The 21,740-nt window shown below is 43.0% G+C and overlaps 1 protein-coding gene across 19 annotated transcripts in view; it reads left to right on the top strand.

The window, feature by feature from the left end:
* TENM4 (teneurin transmembrane protein 4) overlaps positions 1–21,740 on the top strand; it is a 1,547,018-nt gene that overhangs the window by 1,500,297 nt on the left and 24,981 nt on the right. For all 19 annotated transcript variants that reach the window (XM_038158275.1, XM_038158258.1, XM_038158266.1 and 16 more), the window contains 3 exons: positions 92–969; positions 11,994–12,166; positions 15,676–15,911. In XM_038158275.1, coding sequence (XP_038014203.1) covers positions 92–969; positions 11,994–12,166; positions 15,676–15,911 — 1,287 coding nt within the window. The remainder of the gene's footprint in view (positions 1–91; positions 970–11,993; positions 12,167–15,675; positions 15,912–21,740) is intronic.

The raw sequence follows: 21,740 nt of genomic DNA, 5'->3' as shown, positions 1-21,740 counted from the left end.
GATCCCATCCTCATTCAGATTGATTTATAGCAATCATGCAGTAGAAAAATGTCTTGCTATAAAAATTCCCTTGTGTTTTTTTACCATGAAGGTTCGTCTAGAATGGCCCACAGATCTGGCAGTGAATCCCATGGATAATTCGCTCTATGTCCTCGACAACAACGTTGTGCTGCAAATCTCTGAGAACCACCAAGTGCGCATCGTGGCAGGGAGGCCCATGCACTGCCAGGTGCCAGGCATGGATCACTTTCTCCTCAGCAAGGTGGCAATCCACGCCACGCTGGAGTCTGCCACCGCCCTGGCCGTATCACATAACGGGGTCCTGTACATTGCTGAGACTGACGAGAAGAAGATCAACCGCATCAGGCAGGTCACCACCAACGGGGAGATCTCCCTGGTGGCTGGCGCCCCAAGCAGCTGCGACTGCAAGAACGATGCCAACTGCGACTGCTTCTCGGGGGACGACGGCTACGCCAAGGACGCCAAGCTCAACGCGCCGTCCTCCCTCGCCGTGTGTGCAGATGGGGAGCTGTACGTCGCCGATCTGGGGAACATCCGAATCCGCTTCATTCGGAAAAATAAACCGTTCCTCAACACACAAAACCTGTATGAGTTATCCTCACCCATAGACCAGGAACTCTACTTGTTTGACACCAGTGGGAAGCACCTTTATACTCAGAGCCTTACCACTGGGGATTATCTTTACAATTTTACTTATTCTGGAGATGGAGATATAACCCTGATCACTGACAATAATGGCAACTTAGTCAACATCCGAAGAGATTCCACAGGGATGCCCCTCTGGCTGGTGGTGCCTGATGGCCAAGTCTACTGGGTGACAATTGGTACCAACAGTGCACTCAAGAGTGTAACAACACAGGGGCATGAAGTAGCCATGATGACTTACCACGGCAACTCTGGTCTCCTTGCCACTAAAAGCAATGAAAATGGTTGGACAACATTTTATGAGTAAGTATTTTATGAATATTGGCACTGCTGACTTCATTCTGCGTTCTCTGAACCGTGCAAGGTTGGTAGAATTTAATTCCCTGATCAGAATTATTGTCCAAATAAAATGGCCCGAACAGAGAGTATTGGATTTCATGCAAACACTAGATACTGGCAGTAGGTGCATTAGAGCTTGAATAAGTTCCCTCTACCAAGTCAAGAGTGAGACAGAATTTCTGCTGAGTTTTTCTAAATAATTTGGACACCTGGTTCTCCTTAAGTGTAATCAGGACTGGAGATTTACGCTGTGTGTCAGAGAATTTTTCTTGGCTTTTAAAGCCTTGGAAATATGAAAGTTCCATCAGAGCCTCTTTTTTTCACAGCTTTTCACCTACCTCCTATGCTGCAGTGTCTTTGTTGAGCCTGTTTGAGGTGTCTGATGTAGAATGACAATTGGCAATGACTAATGAGAGCTTGCTCTGGGAACAATTCTGTAATTAATGGACTGCTTAATTCCTCCTGTTGCAATTTGCCTCACTAAGCTTTAAAAGTAGTCTTGGAACTGTTCAAGACTATCCCCAAAGAGTTCTTAAGCAGATAGGATGCATTGAAAAACCCAGAGATGGCAGTATCTTGAATATTTGTACTTCTTCTCTGTACTGCTGTTAGCAATTTCCTGCTTATAAATATGGTGAAGCGAACACATTTCTGATATCAAAAACAACAAAGATAGGTAACTGGGTGAAGAACACCTAGAAGGATTCATCCTGCTGTTGAGAGCCCTTTCCCCTCCCTCTTCCTTAGTTTAATTTTTATTTACTAGTGTAACCTGTTTGAAATGCTCCTTGAAGTGCATCATTTCCAACATGGTTTGAATGGTTACATGGAAGTGTTCAGCTGTCATAATAATAGAATTACAAATAATTCTTTTGTAAGAATCCAAATTGGATAGAATAGACAGTTCCCAAGATGACAAACAAAGAAGTTGCTAAGAAAAAAAGGGATTCAGGAAAGGAAAGCTGGCTAAATCCACATATCTGTGTGTTGATATGGGGTTGCTTTGGTTCTCTCCTTAAAATGTTCCAGGCCCAGTTTCAAATTTCTTTGCTTAATACTCACTGCTCCTGCTCTTGCCTTGAAAAGAGCTGATGAAAACTCTATGATGAATCTTTTGAAATGTTATTAGCGTTTCATCAATGTTCTGCTTGCAATTACTGTATCAATATTCCTCAGTGAATCCAAGTTAATACTCTCCATCTCTTACATTAAAATTGCTTGAGGAAGGCCTTCGGGTGGAAAAAGAGGGTGTTTTTCTTCACAGGAGTGAAAGCCAGCTATATTGTCAGGACCATTGTGCTAAATCAAGGAAGTATTTTCTTTTTGCAAAGAATCCAATAGTTCCTGTGCTTGAAAACAGATGCAGCCACAGACAGTGAAGCAAACTAAACATTACAGCTAATAATGGTCAGATTTATACCTCAAACATAGTTTTTTATTTTAGAGTGCAACTGAAAATATAAAGGAGATAAAATGAGACAGAAGCTCAAAACCAACTTACTCTGTAGATATATTTATAACAGTGATCCTTTATTTCTTGCTGTCCAACAAAATAGAGCATTTGTGAACGTCATCATTCTGGTCCTTTTATGCACTTCAGAAGAATCATAAGAAAGCTTTTTAGAGCTAAATGGAAGACAGTATTCTCTAGTGGCTGGACTGTGAAAATCTTGACTAGAGCAAGTCAGCACTGTGTGATAGCACAGCAACACTGAATATAGAATTGTGACTGTGCCTTCAGAGATACCTCATCCAAACCTATGATCACGTATCTCTGTTTAACTCCTCCTGACAGTTTCTGATGCAACTATATAAAACTACAGGGTAAAAGTCTCTATCTGAATTAGTTACTTCAGCCTCCCTTTACAGGCAGGTGGAGAGAAACAGGCCCATTCAAGGTGAGTTATGTTAGGTATTTCCTTTAAGATGAGAAGAGTTGTATCTGAAAGTTTTTTTCTGCAAAGGTAGTAGAGAATTATGAGTTCAGATGCAGATGTTTATGTTGCAGATGTCTACACTTTGGTAAAATGGATCCTGTCAATCATCTGAGTTATTTATAAATATTGTTAGTGATAACAATGTGTTTACCTGTATTATTATTACTGTTAGAAAGCTTTTTTTATATGCTCAGCCTAAATCTTCCATGCTTGAATTGGAGGCTATTCTTTTTCATGCCATCCTACACTTTCATATCCTATCCTATCCTATCCTATCCTATCCTATCCTATCCTATCCTATCCTATCCTATCCTATCCTATCCTATCCTATCCTATCCTATCCTGTCCTATCCTATCCTATCCTATCCTATCCTGTCCACTAGGGACTTGGAAGGCAGATCACTGAATTAACGGGATTGATTCTGTCCAGGTTTTGCATGTGTAACCAGGGAAAGAATATAAAATCAGACTGATAAAATTAGAATATGAAATAAGAGTCAGATATTTCAATTGTTTGGTAAAGGGTTTCATTTAAACAAAATATATTCTTGTACAGTCTGATGCCAGGATACACATGTAAATGGGCTGAGCCTTGGCTCTCAGAGTTGTAGCAAGGCATCAAGTCTTCAGTGTTATCCTCACATGATTCCATGGCAAATCTGTCTAACTTGTTGCTTGGATGGACAAATTAAATGAATACATTTACTCATCACACTCTACTTGTAGTGGCTAGTAGGAAGCTGATTATTTCCCTGTGCAGTGTTGATGTGACTGTTATTGTCAGCTCATAAAAATGCAGTTTATGAAGAACAGTGGAATTTGAAGGCTGGGCAGAAAAACTCTTCAAAAATTCATTCACAGGGAGAACAAGAAAGACTAGATCTATTTATCTCAATGTGAATGAGACTGGGAAGTGTCCAGATCACAACGTGTCTGCCCAAGCTCTCACCTTAGGGAGGGACTCTCAGTCTACCAGACAAAAGGCTTGAGAAGGGTATGGGGCTGGAAAGCAAAGCTAAAGAAATTCAAGTTGACAAGAAGGTGTGATTTTGTAAAGCTGATGATTTAACCGGTAGAGTGACCAAGTATGAAAGCAGTATATTCTCCATATCTTGGTATCTTAGATCAGGACTCTGATGCCTTTCTTATAATATAATCTCACCAGAGAGAGGATTTGCATGACTGAAACACAAGCTGCAGGGATGAGTGCAGGCATGGCAGAATGAAGTCTAAATTTCTTATTATCAAAGAAGCTGAAGAAGATGGTGTAAACCAAATAAAATCAACATTAACTACCTTCATGTTATTGGTTTCTCTGCCAGAACATCAAGCAAATGTACATTGGGAAGACTTAAATAGTTTAGAGAATTCCTGTGATCATGTGTGGCTGGAAGGTACTCTAAAGGAGTTTTCAGTCCTGGCTGAGGGGAATGTTGAAGTTCATATTTCTGTTCTGCTCATGGCCAAAGAAATAAAGGCATCAAATCTGACTCTGAGAAAAAGTTTCATGTTTCTCACAGCACACAATAGTTGTTTGTGGGCCAGGACAAGCTGGACACTGCTGCCTAAAATGTAAAAGTAAATCCAGCTGGCAAGTTTACACTGCACCAGTGGCACCATGTTCTTCTACCCATGAAGAGCATCCTCAAAAGATTTACCTTTCACCTGACTGTCTACAAAGGACCATAAATCAGAAACCCAGCATGACAGAGCAGTGGTGTTGTGAGAGTGGCATCACTACATGTTCATTATGGAATCACAGTATCATAATATGGCTTGGGTTGGAAGGGACCTTCAAGAACATCTGGTTCCAGCCAACATAGCCAGCATCTCTGGTTCTCCTCCAGGTGCTGTTCTTACCAGGCCATTTCTTAGCCTTTACCGTAAGGTTGCAAAGGCTCTGACATGTGGGCACATTGGTGTGACTCTGCAAAGGAGGGAAGGAGGCAGGATGTACTGATGCTGTACTGGAGGTCTGTCTTCAGGGCACACCAGGGAATCCAGATCCTCCAAGGCTTCATGCTGGACTGGCACATTGTCCCTTTGTTTCTGTGGGGAAGGAGACTGGTGCTGGCTTCAGAGAGTGGCAGACTCACTCACAGCACTTACAGCTCTTCCTTTCACACATCCTACACCCAAGCCTGCTCTACCAATCCCGTTTTATCAGGTTTAGCTCTGAGTAAGAGTCAGTGTATAATGGTGTGCAGTTTTCCTTTTTGGTTGAGAGTGAAACTTAGCTCCCCACAGTAATTAGCCTGTCTCCAAAAACCTGTCTATTACTACTTTGAGGGTTTTAGCATTATATAGACCTTTCCTGCCCCTGCAGTGGGCTTGACATTAGCTGTCAGTTAATGCAATTCAGCTCAGCTTGTCCAGTAACTGGATTAAAGACTTTTCTTCCCATTGAACTGGTGACAGTAACAGCAATAATCAGCAGCAAAGGAAGTTGATCTGGAAACTCAGCCAGGGAAACGACTTCTTGTTCCACTCCTTCAGTAAAAGACAAAGGATGCTGTGTGACTACTTGCTGCTTTGTTGTTGCTGCTTTTTAAATTGACCTGAAAAAATTGCTACCAAACCTTCACAAAGTTTCTTAGCAGTTGCTGTTTGTCTGTTTCAGAATCCAGAAATTCTTATTAATGGATTTGTTTAAATCAAGAATACGGCAATTATCTTGATTAGTTTACTGAGATGTTATCACTGTACATTAACTCAATTTCCCTCTGAGCCAAAGCCAACCTTCTATGCGTTATTTAGCCCAGATGAGGCTCTTTTACTTAGGTTCTTTGTGTGTCCAATTAGTTTTGAAGGTCGCCTCCTCCCATACAAACTCAAACACTTACACATTGCTCCAGCCAAGCCCAGAAATGCAAAACTTTTTCATGAACTACCCAAGAAGTGGCTCACAGTTGTCTGGAGGGCAAAGGATTTCATGGAGCCAGATCTTCAGATGAGTGGTAAGGGGACCGTAACACTGGAGGCTGTTTTACAGAGAACCAAACTCTGCCAAACCTCACACACTATAATGGATGGAAGGTAGGAGCCAGCTGGACTGAGCATGCAGGAGGACCTTGAATGGCTTCCCAGTGACTCCCAGGGCTCAGCAGAGGTCCCACCCCTGCACCAGCAGCTTTTACAGCCAAAGGCAGTGCCCTGATCTGTGTGACTGTGATTTATCAGGTCATACACATTAGTGTAGTTCAAGTGAGGGTCATCTTCTACTCCTGCAGCAGACTGGAATATAAGAACACCTTTGGCTTTTTTTCCTCCCTCCTCTTTTAGCAAGATTTCTTGTTTCCACTTGTTCCACAATTTATACATGATAAAATGATGAGATTCTCATTATTGTTCCTCTGACAAAGTTGCAGTGAAACTCCAGTAAGTGCCATGATAAAATAGCAGTTCTCCAGTACCCTCACTGAGTCATGAGGTCACATTTTGTGCCACTGCCCTGCCCTGAAATGAATGCCTGATAGCCTGGTAGCAAAGTTTAGTTGAGAACCAAGTATCATAAAGCTAGAAAGAGATATTCCTCTCCTTTCTTGGACAGTCAGAAAATTCAGTGGACTGTGACCACAGCCTGGTCTTTGGTCATTAGGGAGAGGACTTGCCTTCATGCATTTTTGAGTATTATCGGTTAGTCTGTTACAGATTTATTTTTAATGTTGTGTTTAATGTTGTTTGAAAAATTGGGAAGAGGCGAGCTTGTTAAGAGGCACTGGGTGCACGTTGGTATAATCACATGCAAAATATAGTTTGCAAGGTCCATTTAGACACTTTGGCACTAAATGCAATATTATTATAGTGAGGTTTTTTTTCTGATCTATTTGACTTGTGTTTTAAAAGGCTGATGAAATGTGAAGAAGCTAAAATGAGGAAATGTAGAAACTCGGGCAAGAAATTGATTTCTGAAGAGATGGTACTTAGGATGCTCTTTAATTCCCAAGGTCCAGGTCTCTACACAATGGTAATGTGATAAATGAAAGCTCTGAATGTTTACAAGCCAACAATTAGACCTCATAAGCACCAAATACCATTTTAATTCTGTGCATTGAACCTTAGCTAAGTACATTTCCAATTGGGAATGGATGGCAACGGATTCCTTTGCTGGCCTAATAATTGCCACTGTAATTGCGAGTGCTGAGGCTTTGCAGCAGGTTTGAATGGGAGGCAGCAGCTGTGTTAGCAGGTGATAGATTCATTGCTCCAAGTGGCTGCTGTGTGCACTCCCATGCTTCAGTATTTCCTTAATTCTGGGGCTTTCAGAGCATTTGGAGAACACAGAAGTCTTAGGCTGTGATGAAAACTGGCCCAGCCCTAAATCCCGATGCTGTGGAAACGGGCTAGGCAGCTTAGCTGCAAAATTAGGTGACTAGGAGAGATTTATGTTACTGCAAATACCAGGGCACACCTGCAGCTACATAAGAGCCGGTCACTTGGCCTTTCTCTCCAAGCTGAGGTGTGCCCTGTAAGGGCCTTTATAGGGCTGAAAGCAGAGGTGGAAGGAACCGGCACATTTAACTTGTTAAGCATATTATCTCTGGGATGTGCAAGTCTGCACATTCCTGGGAGACTGTGGGTGTGTGACAGGTACGAGCTAAATCAGGGAAAAGGGGGAAAATGCTCCAGTTCTGAGTAAAAACAGAAAAGAGAAAAAGAACTGCTTGCCAAGAAGAAAACGCTGTGTGTGTTCATGCTAATGGGCTTCCCACACCCCCGTTTGCATTGCCACCACAGTGCTAAAAGGAACTTTAGTCTGGACATGAGCATTTTACACTTCATCTGTCACCAGTTAAAAATAATAATAAAAATGGGAACAGTCTAATTGTTCTACCTTCTCATTTTTCTTCCTTTGTAAGGCAGGATCTCCTTGCAGCTGCAAATCAGTAAGCTGTCCCCCCCAAAGCCAGTCCTTGGCAGGTTCCTGTCTGGCTGTTGGGCAGAGAGGTGCAGCAGCTCCTGCACATGCAGAAAACACAGATGGTCCTAGTTCTTCTGAAGGAGGTAATGGGGTGACTAAGGACGTGCGAAAAGTCTAATGCACTTCTGCAGACATCTTAAACCAGTTCCAGCAGATCATTCCAGACTGTTCTGGCCCAAAAGGAGCCTTGCTTCTCAGGATCCAAAGTCCCAAATGGAAGTCCTTGCTTTTGATGAAGTACTGTGAGTTTTGTACACCTGTAAAACTTTAACCATGTAAATTAAGTGTGTTGTACTTAGTCATTTTGACTTCACAAGAAAAATGTGTGCACAGAGGTCTAAGTGCCATCACATTTTTTTATTCTTTTTTTTCTTGCCATTTTAACCTAATTTGCACAATGAAAGGTTACTGGCAGATTTCTCCAGTTGCATATTTGCAAATATGATTTATTTGCCCAGCAGAGGTAAAGAACCATTTGTGAGGGTGCTAGAAGCTTGAGGTCCAGGAATATTATAAAAATACTACTAAAAAGGCACTACAGAAATACTATATAAAATAATATTTATTTTACACTACATAATATTATATTAAAAGGCACTACTTGCCTTTTAATAAGAGCATCCTGCATTAAGACAAGGGGGAATGGCTTTAAACTGGATGAGGGTAGGTTTGAGAGTAGATGATAGGAAGAAATTCTTTACTGTGAGTGTGGTGAGGCACCAGCACAGGTTGCCCAGAGGAGATCTGGCTGCCCCATCTCTGGATGTGTTCAAGGCAAGGTTGGATGAGGCTCAGAGCAATGTGATCTTGTGGAAGGTGTCCTGGCTCGTGGTGAGGTGGGTGAAACAAGATCATCTGCAAAGTCCCATTCAGCCCAAATCAATTTGTGTTTCTGTGATTTGATGAATATAAAGAGTTGGCTGTCTGCTGCTGCTGGGGGCTGTTAAACTGAGTATCCACAGGGTTTTGAGGCTTTCTTGGGAGCACATAAGTAAGACTTGCATGGAGTAAAGGTTTTGTGCTCACTCTCAGCATTTTTCTGAGTGCCATTCAATTAGAATAAAAAGCTGTGACTCACAGGACATTGACTCAGCACTTATCACATGAACAAGCTCTCTGCCTGCATCCTGGCTTTTGCACTCCTTATTTCCCTAACCCGCAGACCTACTTCCTTTTATACACCTGTTACACCAAACTTACCCGTTGGACTTCAGTTCAACACATCCAGATTTGTGACATTATTTTTAGGAGGTGAATCAAGCTTACTTTTATGAGTAGCTCATTTTTAAAATCCAAATTAAGCAATAGAAATAAATCACTCATATCTACTAATCCACCAAGTCAGAGATGCCAAATTCAGATTCATCTCACTGAAATTTCAGAATGTTTCCAAACTTGATTCTACCCTTACAGTTCAGACTGATTTATATATATGGGACTATTGATGTTGTGGTAGAAGGAATTTGGGGTGTTACACAACACACCTTCAGTGATAACAATGTTTTCTCTGCTCAGAGGAGAGACTAAATCATATCCCTTGTGTCTTGTCTCAGCAGATGGGGTAAAGAGACCGCCTGTGAAGTTTTCTGTTTAAGATTCACATGCTGGTTTAGGAGGGGATGTCCAGGTGACTGGAGACAGTACAAACAAAACACATTTGTCTCAGTGCAAACAGGGCAGCCACAAATCTGGAGTAAATTGTTTGGTACTGGGAGGACTTTAGTTCTGGCTCTTGCGTGGAGGTGCAGCTCAGATCCGGGCTGTGTGCTGCTAGCTGCTCGGAAAAGCTTTAACTGATCTCTGCCAAACTCCTGCAATGCAGTCCTGTTTTCAACCTTTTCTTGTTTTGTTTTTTTTTTCTTCTTTCTTTTCCATTTTACAAGTGGCTGATTGCCAGAATATCTGAATGAGCAAGGCTTGGATAATCCATGACTGACTGTGGAAGGCAAATGCTTGCTTCTGTCCTTTTACTTCCCCTTCTGCTCAGTGGGCAAGAAAAGCCTCATGTGATGATGTCTCCAAACCTGAGGGATGCGGGGAGATCAGCAATGAGGTCACCCACTTAGTCACTATAACCCAAATATTAAACTTGGGCAAAAATCGTCTTTTCAACCAGCCCTTTCTCACATTAAATCACTGCCACCATATTTCAAAAGTGAAGTACCAGCGCTGTGTTCGAATCTGGAAAAATGAGAGTAGAAGAGGAGACAATTTTTTTCTATATAGTGCAGAGCCAGTCCAGTGACTGCTCATGGGTCTCTCATCAGCTGCAGTTCAAGAGTACTTTGTCATTGCCTAGCCCTGCCTTGCCCTACCCTGCCCTGCCCTGCCTTCCCCCCACACCCCCCCCCCCCCCCTTCCCCTCCACTCCCCTCTTCTCTTTGGATTTTTGTTTGGTTTCTGGGTTTTGTTATTAGATGGGGTGTATTTTCTTACTCCCCAGATCAGAGTAGTCCCAAAAAAAGCATCAAGAGCTTCTCAACCATCTGCTCCCTCCAAGGTCTGATCATCTGTATCCAGATCCCCTCTAAGACATTTCTCTAACTTATTATTATAAGAGTTGGACAGTGGGGTTTCCACTGCTCCATCTGTTCCTCTGCTTGGAGCAACCACGGGCCTTGAAAATATTCTACAGCTTCTAATCTGAATTTTCATTGTTTCCACTTACTTTCTGTTACATCCGCAGTAGACACGATAAGCAATTTATTATAATCCTGTTCAGAACACCCGTTGTTAGGGTGGCATCTTCCCACTTCCTTGTTTCCCTTTTTCTGAATGAACTTTTTTATTTTGGCTTTGCCTCTGACATCAGGTTTTCTAAGATTGTTATCCTTAATATATCATTTACATTACTTTGTCATTCTGAGGAATGGTGCTCTTCACTGGACACTGCATTCCTTCAAAGGCTCTCCAATGGGTAGCACAGGAGAACACAACCTCTTTGATTGCCCACCATTTAGTTTGCATCCCCAAGTGATACATTTTCACAATATTATCTACTTAGTTTCATATAAATAATTCTTAAAAGATTTGTGGGCAGGACTTGAAAAAAAAGTCAAACATTTATCCCTGATTGATTTGCTGGAATTTTTCTGTTTCTCCCTAACTATTTAAATACCCCTTCCCTGAAGGTCCTTCTCATCAGAAGGTCCAACAGCCCTCCAGAGATTAGCCAGTGGAGCTCCCTATTGCTCTCCATTTCAACTACAATAACCTCACTGCAGAGGTCCCTTGCCAGCCTTTTGGGTCTGTGAACCTTTTTGTAATGCCACAGATGGGAGGCATAATGATGTGTTTGCTCTCTTAACTCAGGAGGGCACTAGACACAACTGTCTGTTTCTCTTTTTACCAAAAAATAACTCCCACGGCTTGTTAACTGCTGTGGGACCTGCTCACAAAGCTTATTTTACCTGGGCCCTGGTACACAGGTGTCCACATCACAGAAACCTTCCCAGATGGTGCTTATGTTGATTCCTTGTTGGAAAGGCCAAGGACACAGTAGGGGTGAAAACTGGTCTGCTTTTTTACACTTTTAAATCAGTCCTTCCATATGGTCCTAGGAACAGTAAAAGGTAGACACGGGGGTTCAGCTGTGCTCAGGACTCAACACCATATTCACAAAGGACAGTTCTCTGTCTGATGTGGCCAATCTGGTCCTTGCTGCTACCTTAATATTCAGCTTTTTAAAATTACATAGGGAAAAAAATTAAAATAAATTGCTGAGCTCAGGACACAACCAGACAAATCAGTTGGTGAGCTTCAGAAATTCCTAGCTCTGCTAGACAGGATGCACAGGCCAGTGCTTTTCTGTAAGCCACAGCATAGGAGATGGGAAATAAAGTTACTCTTTTAAACAAGAAGCATAGTGTAGGTGAGGAATGTTGGGAAAATATTGTTAAAATACAAGCTAATATGTATTTAGTAATTTTCTCTTCTTTGCTTCAATTTCTTCAGCTAAAAGCTGTGATTTTCTTCTCATGAGGACAAAAAAAGTCAAGACTGTCTGAAAGAGTGACAGTGCATTTTTCTCTCTGAAAAATGTGAATGATGACTTAAAGAATTGATCTCTGCTTTATAGGATAATTCATCCTCTGTTGATGCTGTTGACTTCATTACATTCTCTCTTTCAGATACGACAGCTTTGGCCGCCTGACCAACGTGACCTTCCCTACTGGCCAAGTGAGCAGCTTCCGCAGCGACACCGACAGCTCCGTGCATGTCCAAGTGGAAACCTCCAGCAAGGATGATGTTACAATAACAACCAATTTGTCAGCATCGGGTGCCTTCTACACCCTGCTCCAAGGTGAGTTGGGCCCCCATCCCTTTCCTGACCAAACTGCACACAATGAATCAGGAAACAGGCATCATCTTGGTAATCCCAGTGCCAAAAATCACCTGCAGTGATTCTCAGTGCACCAGAGCTCCCCACAAGCTGGTACAGACACACACTCACACCTACTTAGCCTCATTCCCTAGCACAGTGGATGCTCTGCAGATGTTTTTCTGCTCCATTCTCACTCTGTCCCCTTGCCATGCAGGCTCGTGCAGCACATTCCTCCATCATCATTACCATTATTGTTGTAACTAAAAGCTTCCCGCCAACCCCTTTGCTTCAGTCTCTTAATGGCTTCTGACTTAACAGTTGCTCTCCTTCTGGAACAGGCTTCCAGCTGTTAGCTGGAGATCTGATTCTTTGTTCAGTGGTGTTTCAAACATTCACTAGGAAGCATCCAGAAGAATGACCATCCCTGTGCCCAAAAGGTCTGTGTTTGAGCTAAGAGGTAGCATGGAGAGGCACAAAGGAGAGGTGGACAGGTGGGGTAGGACTAGTGGGACCAGTTTGTGACTGTGGGAAATGAGCACAGTTGTGCCTGTAGTAGGAAGGTGGGAAGCAGAGGACTGATGAAGTCCTGGAGGAAAAGGGAATGAAGTGGGAAATAAAAAAGGAATAAATAGTAGGGGAGCACTGTGCTGACATGCTGATAGTGGCAGAACCTGTACTGCACAGTGCTAGCCTGGTTCTCCGGGGTCTGAAAGCTGAAGCCTCCTTAGGATCAAGATGAGCTATCACACCTGTTCTCTGGGGCCTGGGGAAAGGGAAGGAACTTTCAGACTCTGCTTTCTTTACTCCCCAGATCTCATTCACTCTGACTGTGACTGATTAAAGTGGGGTGTGAAACATTTTTTCTCCTTGTGAGGAACAAACTGCTCCAAGTGGGGCAAGCATGTTCGAGTGACATTTATTCCCACATCTCTGGGATTCAGTTTCTTTCCCCCTCCCTCTTACAACATCAACCTTTCCTAAAAGAAGGTTCCTGCTATGAAAAGCCTGAAAACTGAAAACCTGAAAGCCTGAAACACTGCTTTTACCCTTCTGGAGAGGGCAGCTGAGAGGGTTCCAAGCCCCCCAAGCTGTCCCCATATTCCTGTAGGGAAACACCATGGCTTTCTTATTCTTTACTTGAGCCTGTAAGAAAGATGCAACCTATCTCACCCCATCTCGCTCACTCACATTATGTGAGTGGCAACAGCACAGACATGAGGTTGGCTTCACCTCAAGAGACTAATTAAGAAATGGAGCCCACTGTTGGGGGCCCTTTAGTGACAAAATTGACTGTGGTATGATTTATACACTCAGCACTGAAGGCACAGTTACATAATGGTGCCACAGTCAATTCTGTCATTGTCCTGCCCTCCAGCACAAGGACATTCTGGCCATTAGGACATGCAGAATTACAAACAGCTTAACTATCTTCAGAACTATAGAATTAGAAAACTGCTTGCTTCTGAAGAAACTCACTTAAAACAAAGATCTGGATGATGTTGCGGAAGAGGTGGCTTGGTGAACCAAATTCTTGATGAACCTTTCAGAAAACCTGGATCACACTGTGAACAGGTGAGATCTGAGAAGGCATTTTCAGAAGATTGCAAATTCCTGTCAGATGGATTTAGAACTCCTACAACCGGCACATCAACACTCCAGTGGGATTTTGTCTTCTGGATTAGTGACAAAGTGAGCATTTGTTCAATGCCAAAGTAGGGCAGTAGTGCCCTAGAGCCAAAGCAGTCTAAAATACAGCATTCAGTGGCCCATGGATTTCATGTAGCCCTTGAGAAATGCCTTCTAGAGCCAGGGAAGAGTCTTCTCTTGGGAAAATTTTTTAAGTAGAGGATTTACATTCCCCACACTGTACCACAGCACTGGTGACAATAACCTTTCTGTGGGCCTTATGTAAAACAAAGGGAACATCATGTGTCTGATTAATTTCATGTAAACCTTCAGCCTTCCTCTGCTTCCTGGTGAAGGAAAAAAGAGGAAGGAATATATTCACTGTTCAGAGATATTTCACTGATTTGATTTAAAGCACATCTTCTAATACTTTAGCATCAAACCAAAACCATGCATCTCCAAGAAAGGTATGGCAGCCAACTAGCTGGCCCTTCTCTCCGTTTGCAGACTCAAGTATGGAGAGGGTTTGATCTGGCTGGAATCTGTGTCAAAGACCATCAACTTACATACTCAGTGGTAGAGCTAAAATACTTGGATATGCATTGTGGATCACTGCTGTATGTTTTTTGGCAAAATCCTGTGCCCCAGTGGTTTCATTATCACTGATGTGTAAAGTTGAGCGGTGGTTCTGTGGAGGTCTCTGTGGCAGAACTCCAGCTGGCTACCACAGGAGCAGGATGAGACCCACATAAAAAAGGACCAGTGTGTGTCATGTTTCCTTCCCTAACTATTCCAAACTGTGCTCTTTGCTGATCTATTTCTTGAGGACAAGAAATGGTAATTTCACTGTGATCTTGTTTCCTGATGAGCTGTGGCAGAGCAGCTAGTGAACAAAACCCAGCTTGCCTCAGAAAGGAAAAACACTTAATGGGAATTTTCAGTGGGTGTTTTTATTCACAATTAAGAGTTTATGGCAGCCTGGGAGACAGAAATGGTAATACTTTCCAGATTTTGAGGAGCTTCAGATAAGGGGGTGTTTGTATAATATGTTTTAAAGCCATTCTGCACTAAGTCTCATGCTTTCTTACCCTTCATGAGCTATGCTCTGCAGAGATAAATGCCAGCTGGAGATTCAAAGGATGGGCTTTCAGCCTGCCTGATTCCTGAAGGACGTAAAAGAGAGATTGCTCTTCTGTTCAACTCCTGAATTCCCAAATACTGGCCTCAAAATCTGATCTTTCATGAGCTAGTGGAGGCCAGACGTATAGAGGCGTGTGGGAGCTTAATGCCTCTGCTTTCTCTCCAAACATGAGGACTTCAGTTGCCTCCTGAAAGCTTTCTCAAGGGAAAGGATTTGGCTGTTGTTTGAGGAACTGGTTAGCATTAACTTGCTGTGCAATTTCCTGTCACTTGTGAGACGGTGAATGAGCTGAGGAAAGTAGGTGGCCCCACTTTCTCATACACTGTTGTGAAATTAAGATCTTTAGGATATAAAAGCATGGAAAGTTTTCAGTCAGACTGATGTAAAACAAATATCTCAGCACACAGTGTTTTAGCCTAGAGGAAGAGATTTGAACTCGCATCCTTTGGTAAGGATTACACAGTTTTTTCACTTTTTTAACCTGTACAAGGCTTTCTGCAAGAATATGAGGTGCTGAACCTCATCAGAATGAAAAAGCAATTGTCCATGTTTACTTTCCCTGATGTAATCGATGTTTTGCTCCTGTTGAGTGGGACAGGTGAGTAACAGAGTGCATTTGGTTACAACCATCTGAAATGCTCATGCAGCCTAGGTGAGGGAGCAAACGAAGAGCTGGAGCTGTATCATCAAAGATCAGCAAAGAACTCTTTTCTGTCTTCAGACCAAGTCCGAAACAGTTACTACATCGGTGCTGATGGCTCCCTCAGACTGATGCTTGCCAATGGCATGGAGGTGGCCCTGCAGACTGAGCCGCATCTGCTGGCTGGTACCGTCAACCCCACGGTGGGGAAGAGGAATGTCACCCTGCCCATCGACAATGGCCTCAACCTCGTGGAGTGGAGGCAGAGGAAGGAGCAAGCGAGAGGGCAGGTCACCGTCTTTGGACGTCGGCTGAGGGTAAGTGAGAACCACGAACACTTTTGGCCTCCACTTCCCATCTCATCAGTGCCCAGTCTCATGGCAGAAAGGGATGGGTATGATTTGTATTGTTTGCAAGAGGGATGGAGCTGCAGGACAGAAAATTGTCTGCTCACCCTCAGTGACATAACCTTTATGACTGTAGTATATCATTATTTCTCCTTATGTGCTGATGTTCCCTTAGCCATCAAAGGTGGTGCTGTCGATCTCCCAACCTGTCCTCTGAATCACTGGAAGTGCATGACCTCCCATCAGACACCACAGGTTTATTCATCATCTCAGGCTGTTCAAAGCCAGGGACAAGTCGTAACTATAAAATACCACACCAGTTAGTGCAGGTGTTTTCTACCTGTCCTGCTGGTAGTCATAGAGCAGAGCACTGAAAGCCTTCTACTGAGCATATCAGGACAGGCTGAGAGAGCTGGTGTTGTTTAGTCTGAAGAAAAGAAGGCTCCAGGGAGACCTTAGAGAACCTCTCATTACCTAAAGGGGCTCCAAAAGAGCTGGAAAGGAGCTTAGGACAAGGGTGTAGAGTTATAAGGCAAGGGGGAATGAATTCAAACTGGAAAAAAAAGATGGTTTGGATTAGATATTAGGAAGAAATTCTTTTCTGTGAGGGTAGTGAGACACTGGCACAGACCACCCAAGGTTACTGTGGCTGCCCCGTCCCTGGAAGTGTTCAAGGCCAGGTTGCATGGGGCTCTGAGCAACCTGGTCTAGTGGAAGGTGTCTGTGCCCATGGCAGGGAGGTTGGAATTATATCTTCACGGCCCCCTCCTAGCCAAGCTATTCAATGATTCTGTGAATATTGTTCATTGGGAAACCGCAGAAAATCTCTGGATTCCTGAAATTGCTAGTCTGTTGAACCTGTTGAAGAACTGGGCTCACAAGGCATTGCAGCACAATTGCTATTGTTCCCTGAAGTCTTACAAGCAGCTCCAGCCTGACAGTGCTCTCCCTCCAGGAGTGCCCAGACCTTTCTGTGCTTGAGACTAATGTGTTTTGAAAACATAGTGCCGCACAATGCACCTCATACTTGTCAGGGCTGTTTAAAGATCTTGCCCAATAAGCTGTAATTCATCTGCTAACTGCTGGCAAAGCTGGGAACTTGTAATAGCAAGTCCTGTGCACTCACCCTGTACCTTGCTAGTCTCAGAGTCACAGGCTGATGAACGGTTCCTGGGAAGCTGCTCAGCACCTGGCAAATTCAGACCCTCTGAGAAAAATGCTTAGTGCTGTGTAATGCCACCCCAGCAAAAGGACTGCAGTTATTTATTCACACTTAAGCTTGGCAGTAAATATCAGTGCTCTGGTTTCAGGATATGTGTTTCCCAGTCCTTGCTCTTCACCTCTCCCTACTCCCTGCTGCATGACCCCTGCCACTTCGGTGTGATTTTTCCTGTCTCTCCTCGCTCACACTTGTCAAGTATTTCTTTTCAATCTCTTACCCCAGCCTCTGTTCTTTTCCCCATGCATTGATAGCCTCATATTTTGTTACCAGAAGAAAAAATGCAAACAGTAATGAAAGCTGAAGCTGCTCTTTCAGTGTGAACTGCTGTGTATCTACAGATCAGTTGTCACCACACTTTTTTTGTTGGGTTTGTCTTGGGGGGCTTATTTTATTTTATTTTATTTCATTTCATTTCATTTCATTTCATTTCATTTCAGTAACTGATGTAATTTTCAGAAAGGTCTTTTTCTGAAAAGAGAGGGCCTTCTGAAATCTGCTGAAATCTGGATCACAGCTATTTGGTGTTCAAAACAGTTTCCACTCATTTAGCCACAGCTTATCTGCCCATATCAGTTTTTTATCTCCAAAAATTTTTGTAGTAGATTCAAACACAGAATGTGTCTGTGTTTTATATTGTAGTACAGTTGGAAAAACACTTGCAGAATGAATTTTCAGGCTAGTTGCTAGTATCCCTCTAAATCTGCCAGCATTTATTCACATTTTGAGCCTATCAGGACCCTTCTGGTGAATCAGAAGTGCATCTTACATGGTCAAAGGACTCAGTTATGGCTGTGTTCAGGAGTTCAAAGTTTTTGAGGGTGTACTGGATGTTTTAAGCTCTGTGTCTGTGCATTAATGGCAGCATCTGCACCCCTTATACAAAAACCTGCAAGGTGCTAATTGCCTCCCTGAGGATTGCACAACATTTAACATATTCTCTGGGTGATGTTCCCCTCTTCCCTCACCAATAATTGCTGCTTTCTCTGGCTGGAGAGAAACTTAGCAAAGTTAAATTCAACATATTTTTGTTCATTTTGGGAAATGTTACCGTTTTTTGCTATATGTGACTGTTGCTACTTTTGTTGTCCCCTCACCCCACTGCTCACGTGAGACAGCAGCAATGACAGTGCTTCATGGGGAAAGAACATCCCAAAGAGGCTCCAGCATCATTTCATGAAGCCTTTGAAGTGAGAACAACAGGATCTGGACACTGTCAAAGAGTGATCCTTTCTGCTGTCATCACAAGGATCCACTTCTTATGAGTTGTGCCTCTTCCTCCTACGGTGTGCCTGGCGACTGGCAGCCTGGTTCCATGAGCTTGGCCAGCTCCCAGCATGATGAGGCCACTTCCACAGCTGCCTCCCTGACCCTCCCTAGGAAACAACACAAACACAGTTCCTTATTGCATGGATAAGGAACACAGCAGGGACTTCTGCACGGATGAACGGAAAGGGGACAACCCTGATACCTTTTTCCCTGTTCCACCAGTGCTGACCTAGCTCTGCACTTGGCCAGGCAGCTGTAAAGCAGCACAAATATATTAAAGCAGCCCCTTTCACTTTTGCTGTCCCACACACCCCATGAAAAGTTGTGATTCTCTATCCAGCCACCTGTCAGTGAGAGATCTCGGCAGATTGGCTGGCTATGAATTCCATCTGTCCCTGGCCAACGGCAGCAACAGACTTCATTTGTAGAGAGAGAGAAGTAAGTAAATCCTGCTACAAGGAACAGGATTCCTCCTTTTTTTTTAATTAAAGAAACTTGAATTTTTCAATAAAGAAGGATGTAAAATAATCCCTGACAATAGAGGAAATTGGACAGCAAAAAGAGACAGAGCTGCTGGCTCAGTTCTTTTATTTATTTAACCATGGTAAGTCCTGTCATAAGTCACTTTTTTTTTCCCAGGACCTTGGCAGCAGGTTAATGGTGGCATCAACACCTAGTATCCCAGAAATCCCCAGAGGGGGATATGGTGCTAACCATTCCTGGTATGCTGACTAATAAAGATGGTCCAGGATGATCTCCACAATTTCTGCAAGACATTGAGGTCTGGCTATGGCCAGTTTTAGCAGTTTGCTGGGGAAGTTCCTTTGTAGGCAGCCGTTCATCACATGGATGTTGTTGATGCCTGGAGTCCTCATTGCAGGAATATTTTGTGCCCTCCTCTGCTGAAGGTTGCCAGGCTGTTTTCATGAGAATCCTCTCCCTTTTTGTACTCTTGTGTTCCCAGGGAGATCAATGCATGTTGTTTAATTATCATTTAAGCTAAAGGAGTGCCAAAGAAATCATTGGAGGAATCTGAGATGGTGGTGTGTTTATGCTCTTTTTTCTGCAGAGGAAGCTGAGAGATTGAATAAAGTACTGTGTAACGTGAGTTAGGGGTTAAATTTAGTCTCTCACACATTTTAAAGGGATGTCAAATCCATTGTGAACTGTGGATTTAAATTTACCCTGTCTTGATCCTGTGCTGATCACAAGCCTTGTCAAACACTCTGAGGGGCAAAACCTTTTTGCAGGAGGTTTTCAGACTCCATTCCAGAATAAGGTCTGGGATGGAGGATGGCACCTTATTTAGCTGCTCACCATAAAACACAGTTATTGGACTGCAGCCTGCAGCCTTGTCAGTTCTTCTGCAGAAAATTCACTTCTATACAAGGCATGCCCTTGAACAAGTATGAAAAAGATTTAGACTCTCTTCAGAGGCTACTGGCAGGGTAGGGTTCAGTTTGCTCATCACCTTGAGGGGTTACTCTTTGCACTGCAGCACTTCTCAGATAAAAGGACAGTACATCAAGAGAGCAGAAGAAAACAAATCATTAAAAAATAAAATACAGGAAAAGCGAGATTGGTTCCAACTAGTCGCACAGACATTGCTTGCCAGAGCATAGGGAGGGTGGAACAATTTATGGCACCAGTCAGAGGATACAGACATTTGGACTGAGCTTAAAGAGCTATCCAGGGACCTGCTGTTTGGTCCTTCCAGCCCACTGAATGGCAGTGCTGCTAACATATTTCTCAGGAAGACCTCATTCAGCCTGGATGACTGTTCCAGCCCTAGAAGAGCTCTTCCCAGCTTTCTTACCTGGAGCAGAAGCTGCAGCTGCCAAGATGGAGCTGCTCTGTGAATATATGGGAGGCAGAGATGCTATTACTTCCTGGTTTGCTTTTCTTTTTTTTTTTGCAAGGAATTGCCTCTCGTGTTTCTCTCTATATAGCAGCAAGCACCTAGGAGATACGAAATTCCTCTTAGTTACGCATGTGCATCTGTACTTAAGAGTTTTGATACCTTTTTAATTATTTTCCAGCTTCCCTGTTATAGTGGCTGATTTCTTCTCTCCCATTGCACATTTACACTCTATATCACACATATTTAATTAGAGCATTGTCTACCTTTCTACAGAGTTTCTTCCCTGAAGTCATATGCACCTTTTATCCTTGTTATCCATAAATTGAAAATTGTTGTTGCACTTGCCTCTTACATCATCTTCACACTTACATCATGGCAACAATTCCTTCTCTCCCCACCTTTTTCTGAATTCTGTCTTTCTGGTGTTCCCGTTCTCTAGACTTCAGCATAGATATCTGCCCATGACAAAGGCGCTGCAGTGATTCAGCCTTTCCCTCTTCTATTCTTCCAGGGCTGAGGAACCTCTTTGTTGATTCAACCCCATCCTTTCTCTTGCAAATCCAACCATACAATGTCTACAAGTCAAACTAAAATAAGGACCACCACCATATTCCCCACCAAACCATGTCCTCAAGGGCCACATCTGCATGTTATTGAACACTTCAGTCAGGAGTGTCAGTGTTATCCAGAGCAGGATAGGGCAGTGTTTTTAACTTGATCTGAAAACTTCATAGCAAGCAGCAAACTCTGGTTTACTGACTGTAGCTGAAGGGCTGCAAAGGAAACTGAAAACCAAGTCAGCTTTTTGGAGTTCAAGATTCATCCAAGAAGAATCTATACCCTTCCAGAAGATAGACATTCATAGCTGAAAGAGGTTTGGAAGTGGTGGGATGGAGAAAGAGCTGTCTTCACTGGCAAGCTCTTACTGAGAATACTGGTTTTCCTCCTTGCTTTCAAACCAGTACTTTGCTGCTGTGTGATGTGGTTTTGTAAGTCTCCTTGCACACGTCGCTAAACATGAGTTGTATTGTCAGCTCCTTTTTGTGTTGCTGTGCACTGCAGTCCCTGAGTAGAAATGTATTCCTGCTCTTGCCTTTGAAGTAGATACCTTTGCTGACCTCCAGTGCCTCTGCATTTCCAAAGATCAGAGTATAATTATGCCACTCCGAATAACCCCAGGACAATGAAGTTAAAGGTCCAGCTCTTAAGGAAAGTTCCTGGTCTTTGTAACATCTACAGTGGTTAAAGCCTCCACATTTTATCTCAGGAGAAATGCTTAACCTCCAATGCCTGCATTATATTCAGTAAACTCAGAGAAAAACACTGATTTCTGCTATGGTGGCACAACATCCATCTCTTTCCTACAAGTGTTTTTTGATGTACATGAAAGCAAAAGACTCAATCTTCAAGGTTTGATAAGTGGAATATCTTGGAAATATTCCTTGCAAAA

Source organism: Motacilla alba, chromosome 1 (genome assembly GCF_015832195.1).
Source record: "Motacilla alba alba isolate MOTALB_02 chromosome 1, Motacilla_alba_V1.0_pri, whole genome shotgun sequence".
NCBI classification, from domain to species: domain Eukaryota; kingdom Metazoa; phylum Chordata; class Aves; order Passeriformes; family Motacillidae; genus Motacilla; species Motacilla alba.
Note: the sequence above shows the minus strand (reverse complement) of the source record. Positions and strands in the feature narration are given on the sequence as shown.